The 13,367-nt window shown below is 45.3% G+C and overlaps 1 protein-coding gene across 1 annotated transcript in view; it reads left to right on the top strand.

Annotated features, from left to right (window-relative positions):
• Nucleotides 1-13,367, top strand: part of HDAC6 (histone deacetylase 6) — a 219,371-nt gene that overhangs the window by 113,391 nt on the left and 92,613 nt on the right. Inside the window, exons 18-21 of the mRNA XM_085629603.1 lie at nucleotides 9,058-9,186; nucleotides 9,379-9,547; nucleotides 9,696-9,829; nucleotides 10,377-10,445. Of these exons, the coding sequence (XP_085485729.1) occupies nucleotides 9,058-9,186; nucleotides 9,379-9,547; nucleotides 9,696-9,829; nucleotides 10,377-10,445 (501 nt within the window). The remainder of the gene's footprint in view (nucleotides 1-9,057; nucleotides 9,187-9,378; nucleotides 9,548-9,695; nucleotides 9,830-10,376; nucleotides 10,446-13,367) is intronic.

Here is a 13,367-nt window from a genome sequence, read left to right as displayed (position 1 = left end):
TTAAATAGGTTTATGGTAAGGGTTAAGGTTAGGATTTGCCTTAACCTTAGGACCAAGAATTCTTTCAAAAGAAAATTGTATTAGATATTCTCTTGCACAGCAAGAATGGGAACAGCCAGTTCAAACTGAGAACAGAATTAGCTAAGCCTTAGGAATATCTCTATAGATCAAAACAATCTTAATCCAAGAACTCCATGCCATCTCCTGCCTAGGGGTCCCACTGTGGTGATTAACCACCATGCCCTACCACCATATCATAGTACCATACATTTGGGACATTGACAATGGCTTCCTCTGGAAAGTGGAGCATACAGGGGTTCTTACAGAAACAGGAGTGACGTCCATCTTCTGGAGAGACCCTATACATTGCTAGCCCCAAAAATCCATTGTCCGATTTCCAGTGTCCCATGGTTTTTGATAGTGATTGATGTCGCCATCCATATTCAGCTGTACAACTTTGTGAAAGGGAACATACTATTGGTCAATAATCAGTTTATAAAAGCACAATTTTGCCCATTTTGATACAAACATTTCTAATTGATGAACCCTCCGAAACCCCCTTTGGGATACACTTGCCTGCTCAGGCATATCTATTGTTTGGTTTTATGTCCACCACTTTTAAAGTTCACCTTCCGCCTCTGGTGTGTTGACTGCAAAGTGCTTCTACTAGCAGATTCCTATTAAACTCCAGAACGGCATGTGATCCTAGACCTACTTCGAGTATTTTTGCCATCCTGCTTATGTCCTGAAGGCAGCCTATCTAGGGGCTTTTGTTACTCTGTCAAGGGTCTGACTTTTGACCATGGATTGAGATGGAAAGTACATTCAGTTACAATGTTATTTGATGTTTTCCTGGCTCGGGTCTGTCAGCCTGGACATGTCAATTAACTCGAGAGAGACATGAATACTGAGACTGCTTTTTCTGGGATCATGATGACCCTAACTGTGCAATGTGTGAAGAGTCATGACTTATTTATTTATTAGTCCATTTGCGCAGCATACCTGGATCAGCTGGTGTGATGGTGCTTTACACTGCAATAGAGAATTCAACAAGATTACGGTGCATCGAGATGGGGAATAGGAATATCCCAAAACAATTGACAAACCAATCACTCAGGGAATTGTAAGTACGCTACTCACCCGTGAGGGTCTCAAGGCGCTGAGGGGAGGGGGTCCGCAGATCTGTTTAGCTGAAGAGCCAGGTCTTGAGGGTTTTCCTGAAGGTGTTCAGGGAGGGGACGCGTCTGATGTCTGCCGGTAGCTCGTTCCAGGTCTTGGCTGCAATGTGAGAGAAGGATCTTCCGCCTGCTCTGGCTCTGTGGATGCGCGAGGTTTCGGCCAGTGCGAGGTCGAAAGATTGGAGGTTTCTTTTGAGTACGTGGAAGTTGATTCTGTCGTTGAGGTATTTGGGTCCGTTGTTGTGTAGGCATTTGTAGGCGTGAGTGAGGATTTTGAAAGTGACTCTTTTCTCCACGGGGAGCCAGTGGAGACTTCGTAGGTGTTGACTGATGTGTTCATGTCAGGAGATGCCGAGGACGAGTCTGGCGACGGGGTTCTGTATTGTCTGGAGTTTGCAGAGTAGGGACTTATTGATGCCGGCGTAGAGTGCTTTTCCATAAAAAAAGCATTACGTTTGTCAAGACTAAAGCTTACAAATAGTCTATAGTGTCTGTATGCGCTGAAGTTCCTTCAGAGGCGAATATAATTTTTTGGAGTGGGGAAAGTCTTGCTGACCTCAAAATGTCCAGAAGGTTCCTTCAAAGAGCACTCCAGTGACTAGGAGAATCAAAATGATGACTGAGTCGAGGTTCTCTTCTAAGAAAGGGCCACATTGGATGCTTACTCAATTGAAAACTTGTTCAGCAAGCTCTTCATCAGTTGAGTCCACTGGTTAAAAACTTAATGCAGGTTCGAAAAATGGAATTGGAAATACTTTTTCATAACTAGTCCAAACCTTTCATTAGACTTTCACCCTTATTATATCCCTCTTCCCAATCCAAACAACCCAGAGTTACTCCATGTCAGAATACTCTCAGTTGTCTGATTGATAACAGCTTGAGAAGCATGGTCTGCATTACCAGAAACACATAGAGCACAGGGCTGAGAAAGAGCTTAAACAGGACAAAGAAAATGTGTCCTGTTTGTGTTAAGCTTAAGACCAAACGTGGAGTCGAGAGTTTCTGGATGAAGAAGCCTCACCCACATTACGTGGCTTGCTTCATCATTGGCTTCCTCACCCCATCCTGGTCAGATGATACTACCAGCGGGGACTCAACCTCGGGCTCAGAGGGAGTTCTTAATAAGGTATTTACTCTGTATAAATCAGGGATCCAGTTCTCAAACTAACTTAGGGTGAATAAAAGAGGATTCCTTCATTTAAATGTACTCTAGATATGGTTAAAAACTTCCCATGGGTGTTACGGGTGCTATGACGTCTACATCCGTACGCCTGCTGACCTGTTTCTTCCCAGGGGACTCCCTACAAGGTGGTCACAGGCATTCATCAGAGCTCTCCCAAAGGAGGGATCCCCTAAAAAACTATTCTACACCTCCGTGTAGGTGAGATAAGAATGTTCTACCTTCACCAGGTCAACAGAATGTTCCCAATTGTGGTTCACAAAGCATATCATGGTTACAGCCTATTCTCACACATTCTTCAAAAAGCAGCCACATAATGTAGATGAGGTTTCCTCATCCAGAAACTCTGGATTCTGCATTTGGTCTTACTGTTAACACAAACCGGGCACATTTGTTTGTCCTGTTTAAGCCTTTTGTCAGCCCTGTACTCTATGTGCTTAAAAGTATTTAATTTGGAGGGCGTACTGTGGCCTAGTCTTTTCTCCCCTTATCTCTCCTTGTTGTATTACTGCATTACCATGAGAGACCATCTTTATGTTCCACAGTGACATCCTCTGTTGTAATTTTGGATTTAATCCTTCATAGCCATCACTTACTGTAGGGGGTTGTGGTTCATCTATCCTGTAAACTTAATCCTAAGCAGTCAATGTCTCAAACACCTTAAAGCCTAGACAGTGGCATAACAGTCCTTCTCAGTAGTAGAAGACTTGCAGTGTTCACCAAATGTGTCTAGCTGTTCATATAGAGCTAAGCCGGAATCACTCCTACTCCCTTATAATAAGCATTGGTATCTACAAACAAGTGCTTAATTATTTGTCAACCTTGAGTACAGTGGCCTTACACAAACCCATCTTCAGGTCTTCAAGAGGCCTCTGACACTCATCAATTGAGATTGTTTTCTTAGCTTTCTTTAAGGGTTGAGGTTAGGCCTTTTAAAAGGGCAACTATGACCACAGAGGTTGCTGCAAAGTAGTGATGGTAAGAAATGAGATGTAGAAATCGGCTACTGGACTTTGGTTAGTGGGCCAGCTCAGTCCACCACAACTTAGACACTGGTTTTAAGAAGTTGGATCATACCATTCCCTCCCTGGTTTCCAAGACACATATCGGAATACTGGACAGTCTGACAGTTTTTTCCTCTGTTGTCATTTTGGCCTTCTGTAACTCAGCCAACACAGTTAGGACGCATCCCAGTTGCTCTTTTCTGCTTTTACTGAAGACGGCAAATTCTTCTAATTAGATGACTTGGAATGCATCTTGACCATCCACCATATTACTGTCCACACAATGTGGGGTCTCCATAAAAGCAAAATGGCATGACAGTGAATTTATAGAGACCCTTAGATGTTAAGAACACTACCCTCTTCTTTGCTCCAGGAGGTTCAAAGCCATTAGCTGATAGTCCTTGCTCAGATTATAGATAAGGAGGTGCCATGCTGCTTGCCCACAGGCTCATCAGTTTGTGCAATGTGTTTGGTATCTGTGTAAGTCACTTTATTGAGACTTTGATAGTTAATGCAGAAGGACCGGTCCACTGGCCTTTGTTTGGATGCCATCACCACTGGACAGGCCCATGTACCACAAGTGAGGGAGAGGAGTTGGCCTAACGGCTAGGGCGGTCAACTTCGAATCTGAGGAACTGGGTTCGAGTCTCGGCAATGACGCTGAACATCCTGTGATTCTGGGCAAATCACTTAATTTCCCCGTGCCTAACAAAAAAAAATGAATGTGTCCTCATGTAATGCAACTGGTGCTATGTAAAGCGCTCTGATACACGATTCGGGTCAAGTTCGCACTATATAAAACTCTGTAAAAAAAAATAATAATAAAAGTGCGTTGAATCACTCCTAGGCCCAACATCTTCACCGCCTCTTTCTTCATGCACTCCTGAACTATGACTGACATTTTGTACATGTTGTTTACATAGGCAGTCTGCCCCGTGTCAATATATAATTTGCACACACTGGGATCAGTCTAGCTGTTAGCGAGTACAGGCGAGCAAAGCAGCCAAGCACTGCTCTGCATTCTGTCTTTTGCTTAGGTGTCAGCTGAGAGGCAAGATTCATTCCCCTTTGACCACCTTTCTTTTCTGTTTCATTCTAAAGATGAGGTAGAGGCTAACAGTACCCCTCAACTTGGTCTGTGACCACGGATAAAGCTTATGCTTTCTTTCTCCGATATTAGGGTTTCTACTAAATCGTTGACATCAGTGGTCTTCTTTAGACTGTGTGAGTACTGCACCACTTGTCCTTCAAAGCTCAAGAACCAATTGGCTCAATAGGATCAAGACTGGTAACCAGTAAGAACTGCCTTCTGGTCAAACTGCTCCTCATGAACTTTCTGGCCATCTTCCTGAGGCTCAACATTAAGTCCATTCATTCATTAGTGCTTCCCCCAAACTCACTCACAAGAGGGGAGAGTTTTTCACAGGGTGTCAGGGAGTTTATAAGGTCTGAACCCTACACTTTTCTAATGAAACTCCTGATTGGCAAAGACAAGACAAGACATGGCAGAAGGAAGTATTCACTCTTCCACAAAGGCTCTTCCGAAGTGCCCATCATACTCTTCACTGTTTTGAGACACCTTTCTGGCGAACCACTATTCGAAATGGTAAGAAATGTAGAAGTCATAGTTCACACCACAATTATCCTGCATTGCCTTAATGGACGAGGCTATAAAGTTACTTCCTCCACAAGGGCTCTTCCAAAGTGCCCATCATGCTCTTCACTGGTTTGAGACACCTTTCTGGCAAACCACTATTCAAAATGGTAAGAAATGGAGAAGTGATAGTTCTCACCACAATTATCCTGCATTGCCTTAATGGACGTGGCTATAAAGTTACTTCCTCTGTTGGAATTCAGATCTTGGAAAAGATCACAATAGCTAGATGCAACAGTACCAAGAGAGCTCCGCTAAAGAATAGTTTCAGAGTAAGTTGTGCATAACGCACAACAAGTACATGTTTGTTGATTTATACGGTAGAGGTATTCTGTTGGCTCAACAGTGTAATTCTCCACCCCATCAAGTAAACTCCTACAAACAGCGATAAAGGGGAAGCCAATATTAGTTATCCAGTATTAGGGTATCTTTCATAGATTCACATGCTTGAATCATTCCCCGTCGTCGGGATGGGAGTCCCCGGTACATAAATAAAGTAATGTCCCATTAGACATGCATAGTAATAGGCCAAAGGCCTCACATAAGTAACAACTCCAAGTCCTTTTGTAAAAAGGACCAAACGCTAGAGAAGAGCCAATCAGCTATCACCACCCTCTGGAACCCACCTGGAAGGAGCTCTAGTTCCTCAGATTTTCTACTGCACGTCGTGCTAAGGGAGTCTCCCCTGAGCTCTGCTCAGTTTTCCAGTGATTTTTTTCTTCGGGATTCCTTCTTCTGTGTGGAGTTCTCACTCTCTTCATGGCAGATACTCCTAAGAAAGGCCTTTAGGCCCTGCGCCTCATGTGGTAAAAAGAGGCTTCATGTTGATGACCAGCACAAAAACTACCGCTATGTCTTTACCCGGACCACTCCTCAAAGGACTGTAAGGTATGTCGTACCTTTTCTTCAAAGACCCTTAAAGATCGAGAGGGACGCCTTCTAATTTGGCTGCAGAGGCTTAAGGATGAAGACCAAGTCCTGTCTTCTGAGAAGAGTGAAGGCTGCTCTACATCTTCAAAATCCTCTCAGAAAAGGCCCAGAGTTGCTTCTCCAAGACCTTCGTCACAGCCCCCTCAAAAGAAGGCGCACAAAAAGTCTTCAGAGGCTCCCCTTAAGGCTTTCCCATCAAAGGTTTCTCCACAGGAGGTCAGTCATACCTTTAAAAAGCCTGCAGCGTCAACAGTGAGAAAATCCCCGTCTACAGCTGTGGGGATAACTTCGTCGACGACGACCGTCTCCATCTCTTTGGCATCTTCTGCCTCATCCACGTCGACGACGACTTCCTCGTCGACGGCTGCTAAAGCCTGTTACTCTGGCTAAAAAGGAACCTCCGGTTGGGCTGCGCGCCCATTCTACCAGGGCAACAGCAGCTACTACAGCGTTGGGATGTGGTGTCCCCCTGCAAGACATCTGTCAGGCAGCCACTTGGGCCTCGTTGCGTACTTTCACTAAGCACTATTGCCTTGACAGTCAGGTCCGGAGGGACGGCTTCTTTGGCTGTTCAGTTCTCCGTGACTTTCTGTTGTAATCTCACTTCGCAGACCCACCACCGGGGTTGGTATTGCTTGGATATGTATTCTAAGGTAAGGAATCTATCACTAACGTGTCTCTTTCACATGCACAAGTTAGTTACTTGTGTAACGATATATCTGTAAGAGACATTAGTTAGTGATAGACTCCTTACCGCCCGCCCAACCTCCCCGTTCTGCGAACTGTTCTCTAGGGTTCAGGTCATCCCTTTCAGGGCTGTAGTTCTATTGCACCAGTAGTCGGTCTCTGACATAGCTCTGCACTTCTGGCACGGAAAAGTTGTGTACAGAACTGATGTCTGTGTGCGTGGGCGTGTCTAAGTAGCTCTTACGACGTCATCTCGGCGGCTACGACGCCAGCGACGTACGCGGAGCCGTACGACGACGCCTACCGACGCGCAGGGGTACTGCTGACAAAAACTTTCCGGATCCAGTCTGACACCTGGGGATATTCTAAGGTAAGGAATCTATCACTAACTAATGTCTCTTACAGATATATCGTTACACAAGTAAGTAACTTGTGCGTCTTCACCCTTGCTCAGCCTCCTTCCTGCATGTCTCGTCCCGTCTTCACTCTTTCTCAGCCGCCTACCTGCATGTCTTGTCCCGTCTTCACCCATGCTCAGCCTCCTTCCTGTCTCGTCCCGACTTCATCCTTGCTCAGCCTCCTTCCTGCATGTCTCGTCCCATCTTCACCCTTGCTCAGCCTCCTTCCTGCATGTCTCGTTCAGTCTCACCTTGCTCAGCCTCCTTCCTGCATTTCTTGTCCCGTCTTCACTCTTGCTCAGCCGCCTACCTGAATGTCTTGTCCCGCCTTTACTCTTGCTCAGCTGCGTACCTGCATGTCTCGGCTCCACTCTTGCTGAGCTGCCCACCTGCCTGTCTCGTCCCGTCTTCACCCTTGCTCAGCCTCCTTCCTGCATGTCTCGTCCCGTCTTCACCCTTGCTCAGCCTCCTACTTGCAACCCTCATTTTTCTGTGCCTAATGGAAAATAACGTACAGGTCACTCATGAGAACTTGTTGCACAATTTATTTTAAATATCTGGAATCCCTCTTACTTTACCATGCTTCTTTTTGGAGCCTTCCACAGCTTCAGGTCTTTGATGCTGTACACCATGGGTTTCTTGACTTCAAACTTGGAATGCCCCTTTCATTTTTAAAGACTCTCATAAATGCCTCTATCCAAAGGAATTTAACTGCGAGAGATGAACCCTTCTGTACAGGTGGACAAGAGGGTTTGCTTGAAATTAGGTCTCTACGTTCTTCAAATAGATTGATAGGAGAAATGTGTAATTTCATTTTGCTTTTTGATGACACAGAACAGATATGCAGACGATACCCAGTTACTTTTTACCTGGAATAAAAATGAGGAACCCGTGACGTCTGTTCAATTCTGCCTGTCTTCTGTATTTAGGTGGCTTGCGAGCGCCCAATTAAAATGCAATGAAGATAAGTCAGAGATACTTTTGTATGGTGATTTCTGTCCTGGTTTTAGAGATATGATATGGCCATCCGAGTTCCCGCCACCATCTTCTAGCAGCTGCATTGCTAAGAACCTAGGAGTTTGGTTCGAGGATAATTTCTTTTTTGCAACTCAAGTAAAGAGACTTTCAGGGTGCTGCTTTAGCCTCCTTAAAACCTTGAGAAGATTTCTCCCACTCCTTCCTCAGGCGGCAAAAGAGTCAGTGGTTCGTGCGCTCATTCTCTCCCGCCTGGATTATGCTAATGCGCTGTATGTGGGGATTCCGGCATACTCCCTTAATAAACTTCAAGTGGTGCAAAATGCGGCGGCTCTGCTTTTGGGAGAGATTCCCTTACGAAGTAGCGTGCGAGGTTACCTACGCTCTCTTCATTAGCTTCCAATGGTGGCTTGGGTGAAATTTAAATCTATCACCATTGCCCATCGTGCTTTTCATGGCCTGGGGCCAATTTATCTGCAGAAACGGTTTTCCTTTTATGTTCCAGGGAGGCTACTACGCTCCTCCGCTCTCCGTTTGGCAAAGGTTCCCCGTTTTCGTCAGCATAGGCTAGGTGGTGGTTCCCTCGCCGTTTTGGCGGCCCAGGCTTGGAATGCCTTTCCGTTGGCGCTTCGCAGTGTTGAAGATCCGGTGGTTTTTTAAAAAACTGCTAAAAACTCATCTTTTTGCTTAAGTCTGGTTATGCTCTCAGTTTCTCTATGCTCGCACCGGGATACTCCTTGGAGTAGCTGTGCGCGTTAGAAAACTAATTAACATAACATAAAATAACATTTAGATTACACATTTTTTACTGGCTCCTTAGTAATTAATTTGTATATCTTTTTGAAGCTGTGAATGGTTATCTCCTTTTCTGGTATGAGAAATCACCCCGTGTCTTTCTGCTGTGGGATGTATGTAAACTGTTGTTACAGTTTTGTAACATTATTTACCAGCTCCATGCTATGCTCACGGATACTAGATAAAGTATTCAGTTCTTGTTGATGCCCATAACTTTAACAAAGTTTCTCTTGTGATTGGCCATTCTTCCTCGCAGTCATCACCCTGAGCTGCCACAGAGGATCTCTCGCATTTACGAGCGACATATGGAGCTGCGATTGGTGGAGCGCTGCTGCAGGTTGTCCACTAGACATGCCTCTAATGATGAACTGATGATGTGCCACAGGTGGGTCTAGCTTCCTCTCTGCACCCTACACCCACCAAACCATGAATGACATCACTTACTTAAGGCCATCAAAGTTTTTCTTTTTTATTTTTTAAATGTAAGCCCTTTCAAAAACTGTCTCTCAAAATCTTAACCTACATAATAGACCATATCCAAATTAAATGCTGCAAAATGATGCTTCTTCTTCCGCAGCTCAGAATATATCCAGACAATTCAATCCACAGCTGATATGAAGCCTCGGGACTTGCACCGTCTGGGCAGCGAGTACAATTCCATATTCATTAATCCAAAATCCTATGATAGTGCCCGCCTTGCTACCGGCTGTTCCTTCAGTGCTGTAGAAGCTGTAATGACAGGCAAAGTAAGTTTAGTAATGCATAGCAAGATGGGCAATTTGGCTTTTAAGCATGTTTGTTGTGGGTAATCTGTAAGACACTAACAATAAAGTTTGACGGCTTGGCTTTTTTTTAACCTCATTGATCACCGGATTTGCATCTACATTTGTTCAGGTGCAGAATGCAGTGGCAATTGTTCGACCGCCAGGTCACCATGCAGAGAGAGGCACTGCATGTGGTTTCTGCTTCTTCAATACAGCGGCGCTGTCTGCAAGATACGCACAGAGGATAGCTGGACGACAACTCAAGTGAGTATCTGACCAAATGCGTTTCATTTTAAGTTGTGATGCTAGGAAGGTCATTGATTATCAAAAAGTATGGAAAGATCAATATTAGGGATACTTTGGATTGGTAGATATAGGGATTGTGTATGTGTGTTATTCACACAAGTTGTATAAGTTTGTGGCTTGTTACGTCTCATATGAAGTACAATTGGCAGGACTACTCCTAGAGTTCAGTTTCTGAATATAGTGGCGTTGCAAGTACCATGCGTCGCATTTGTCGAGTGGAGGTTGAGTTTAAGCATTTGAATGTAGGGCCACTGACAGTCCGCTACAATGCACTGGTATAACTTACATGAGTTCCTATATTGGTTTGTAAAGATCTGTCTGTTGTGTACTGGATTCAGTATCAGCATGCCAGTCGTGATTTATGCATTTGCAGAGCAGCGTGGGGATAAAGTGTTGAGAATTAAGGGTTGCCGGTCAAATATTAGGCTTTGGAAGATCTGGATAGGGGCTCCTGTATTAAAAAAAGGCAAATGAAGCTCATTACACTTTTGCTTTGTGATTATAGGGTTATGATTCTAGACTGGGATGTACACCATGGCAATGGAACACAACACATCCTTGAAGATGACCCTAGGTAAGCTCATTCTCGTCTCTACAGTGTTGAGAGTCGCGTTAGTTACAAAGAACTGACCTAAACTAAACCCAGACCTACAATGAGGATTCACTCGCCTTCACTTAACATAATCAGTCACTGGATTCCTTTCAATATGGCCCCTTACCATGAGACATTTAGAGCCAGTGGTCTGGCATTGACTGTTGCTCCTGCACCCTGCTATTTAGCTTCTTCCGGCACCCTTCTACGCACTTCACCCTTGCTCCCAGTCATATTTTTGGTGGGCTTGACAGCAGCAATTTGCTTCTGTGCCACGTCTACCTTTAAAAAAGGATTTGATGAACATTAAAAAAAAATTGTGCCCCAAGATGAGCTCTTGCCAGATTAAAACAAAACAAAGCGGCTGCCACATCTTGATGTGAGCACACATACACATATATACGTCATCATGTTTTAGCCTCTGTAGCAACTGGCAGGGTATGGTTTGTAGTGAAGTCTTACACTCTATGCAACAGTCTTACTCAAAAGCAGGACACTGTCCTCCTGCAGAAGCATCTTCTAGGTTAGTGAGATTTCTCTCTGGTTGAGCCAAGTACAGATCTCTAAATATTTAATTACTACTTCTCCTTGACGTTTTTGGATGGTTGCATATTTGCTTTCCTCTCATTTCGAGAATTCATTTGCTTTTACTGCATTGAATTCAAAGCAGCCAGCATCACATGTCCCGCCAACACACAAATAATGATGGCGCCAGATTGCTTCAGCTTTTGAATGCTTCTTCTGTTTGAAACCCTTTGTTAACATCCCAGCGATGCTCGGGCAGTGCCGCTTCTTAAATGTTGGCTACGTGTGCAAGGGCATGGACAATTCTAGATAACTTAGAAGAGTTGGAAGGAGGAGTGCAAAGGAATCACTGAAGAAAAGGAGTATGTAGGAAGGACATAGAAAGTGAGGAGTGTGAAGTAAGAAGAAATGAAGGGGTGCAAGTAATTTAAGCGGGGACTAGTGCATTATTGAACAGGTGAGAGGAAATAATTTAGAACTAAGACAAAGGAATGAGTCAAAGAAAAGGGTGAGATCAAACGGTAGAAATGGGAGAGGAAGATAATCGTCCAAACAAGTTTAGACTTGTGTGACGTTTACTTACAACAAAATTACATTGTGAATAGTATGCAAGGATGCATAACAGTGTTGGGTGCCAATAAGCTTTTTCATTGCATGAGCCACCATCTTCATATACCTCAGTAACATGGTTTCCATGACTGACAAGAACACATCAAGTTCCACACGCCAAATTGAGACAAATCTCTATCCTCTCTGACTTCAGAGTTACTGTTGGCATCTTATCGATTTTTCCAACTTTTATGCATCCCTTTTTGGAGGGTTGGAATTACCCAGTTCGAGGCATATGAGCTGCAGATCACACACTTAGGATAAGATCGCCATCTGGTGTTGGGCTCGGATGATTGCAGGTTGTTGTTGTCTTCGGAAGAAGCCTTTGGTCACGAGATAGGTGACTCCTCCTCTGGACAACAGTGCGCATGGGCATCCACTCCATCCTCAGATTGTTTTTTTCCGCCATTGGGTTCGGATGAACTTTTTTCTGCTCCAGCTGAAAACTTCTAACAATCAAACAACCTTCGAAAATTTTACAACTCGACGTCGAAATACCTCCGGACCGGTTCCGGACGCGGCTCATGGAAAGGACACCATTTAAAAAATGCCCCCAATGTGGAGCAAAGTTCCCCCACAATGACCACCACGAGGTCTGTAACCTGTGCCTCTCGCCGGAACACAACGAATCCAGCTGTCCAGCCTGCGCCGCATTCCGTTTGAAGAAAACCATCCGGGACCGAAGTGCTCGACGCCATATCATGGCCAGACCGGCTCCAGAACCAGACGACATCTTTGCCCAGGAGGTCCCTGACGACGACTCCGAAGACCTCCAAATCGTATCCGAGGCTGACGATTCTGATGACCTCATCACTCCGGGGCAGCGTGTGAGTACCAGTGCCCCTACCCCAACCCCACCAAAAAAGGCATTGGTCAAGACTCTGCCAGCTGGCCCCAGTCGCGACCGAAAATCATCTTCAGAGGCCCCGCTCTCGGGCCCGGCTCCGAAGAAATATAAGCCTGCAGGTGGCTCGGGCTCGAGTACACCTCATATTACTGTGCCCACAATACCTTCGGCACCGAAGACTCCCCTGTCGGCACCGAAGCAGGCTCCGAGGCCGAAATCTCCATCGGCACCAAAACGTTCTTCGGCACCGAAGTCTCCACCGGCACCGAAAGGTTCCTCGGCGCCTAAATCTCCGCCGGCACTGAAAAGTTCTTCGGCTCCAAAATCATCCTCAGTACCGAAAAAAGTCCACAAAGACTCTACCGATCTCCCAAAACACAGATCGGAGCCGAAAAAGTCGACGCCAAAGCCACTTTCGGACAATGAGGAACTTTTTCGCCCGGATCCCACGCAAAAAAGGATTTATATCAATCCAAAAACCGGACATGTCACAGCTGTGCCATACAAGAAAAGGAAGCTGGACACACCTTCTCCAGCCCCCGTAAAGAAGAAGGACTTTGCCACCTCACCCATTCGTCCTTCCTCTCCTATATTACCTCTCACCCCACCTCCTTCCCCTCTACTATCTCCTTCACATACACCACCTCCACAGGATGATGATAATGATTTAGGGGGAGGGGGAGACCCAGATGATCCTACTGATCCTCATGATCCTATTACACTCCCGGACACGGCACCCTTAGACGACTGGGCTTTCCCTTTACCTGACCTTCCTGATCCCACTACATAACCTTCCAAACCCTCCCCTCCTGATGACCATTTAGGGTTTGGACAACTCATGAACAGGGCGGCACTGTTCCATGGCGTTACCATGCACACAGATACACCTGAAGAGGACTTTCTCCTCGTCACATTTGAGCAGT

This window comes from Triturus cristatus, chromosome 10, assembly GCF_964204655.1.
Source record: "Triturus cristatus chromosome 10, aTriCri1.1, whole genome shotgun sequence".
Taxonomy (NCBI): domain Eukaryota; kingdom Metazoa; phylum Chordata; class Amphibia; order Caudata; family Salamandridae; genus Triturus; species Triturus cristatus.
Note: the sequence above shows the minus strand (reverse complement) of the source record. Positions and strands in the feature narration are given on the sequence as shown.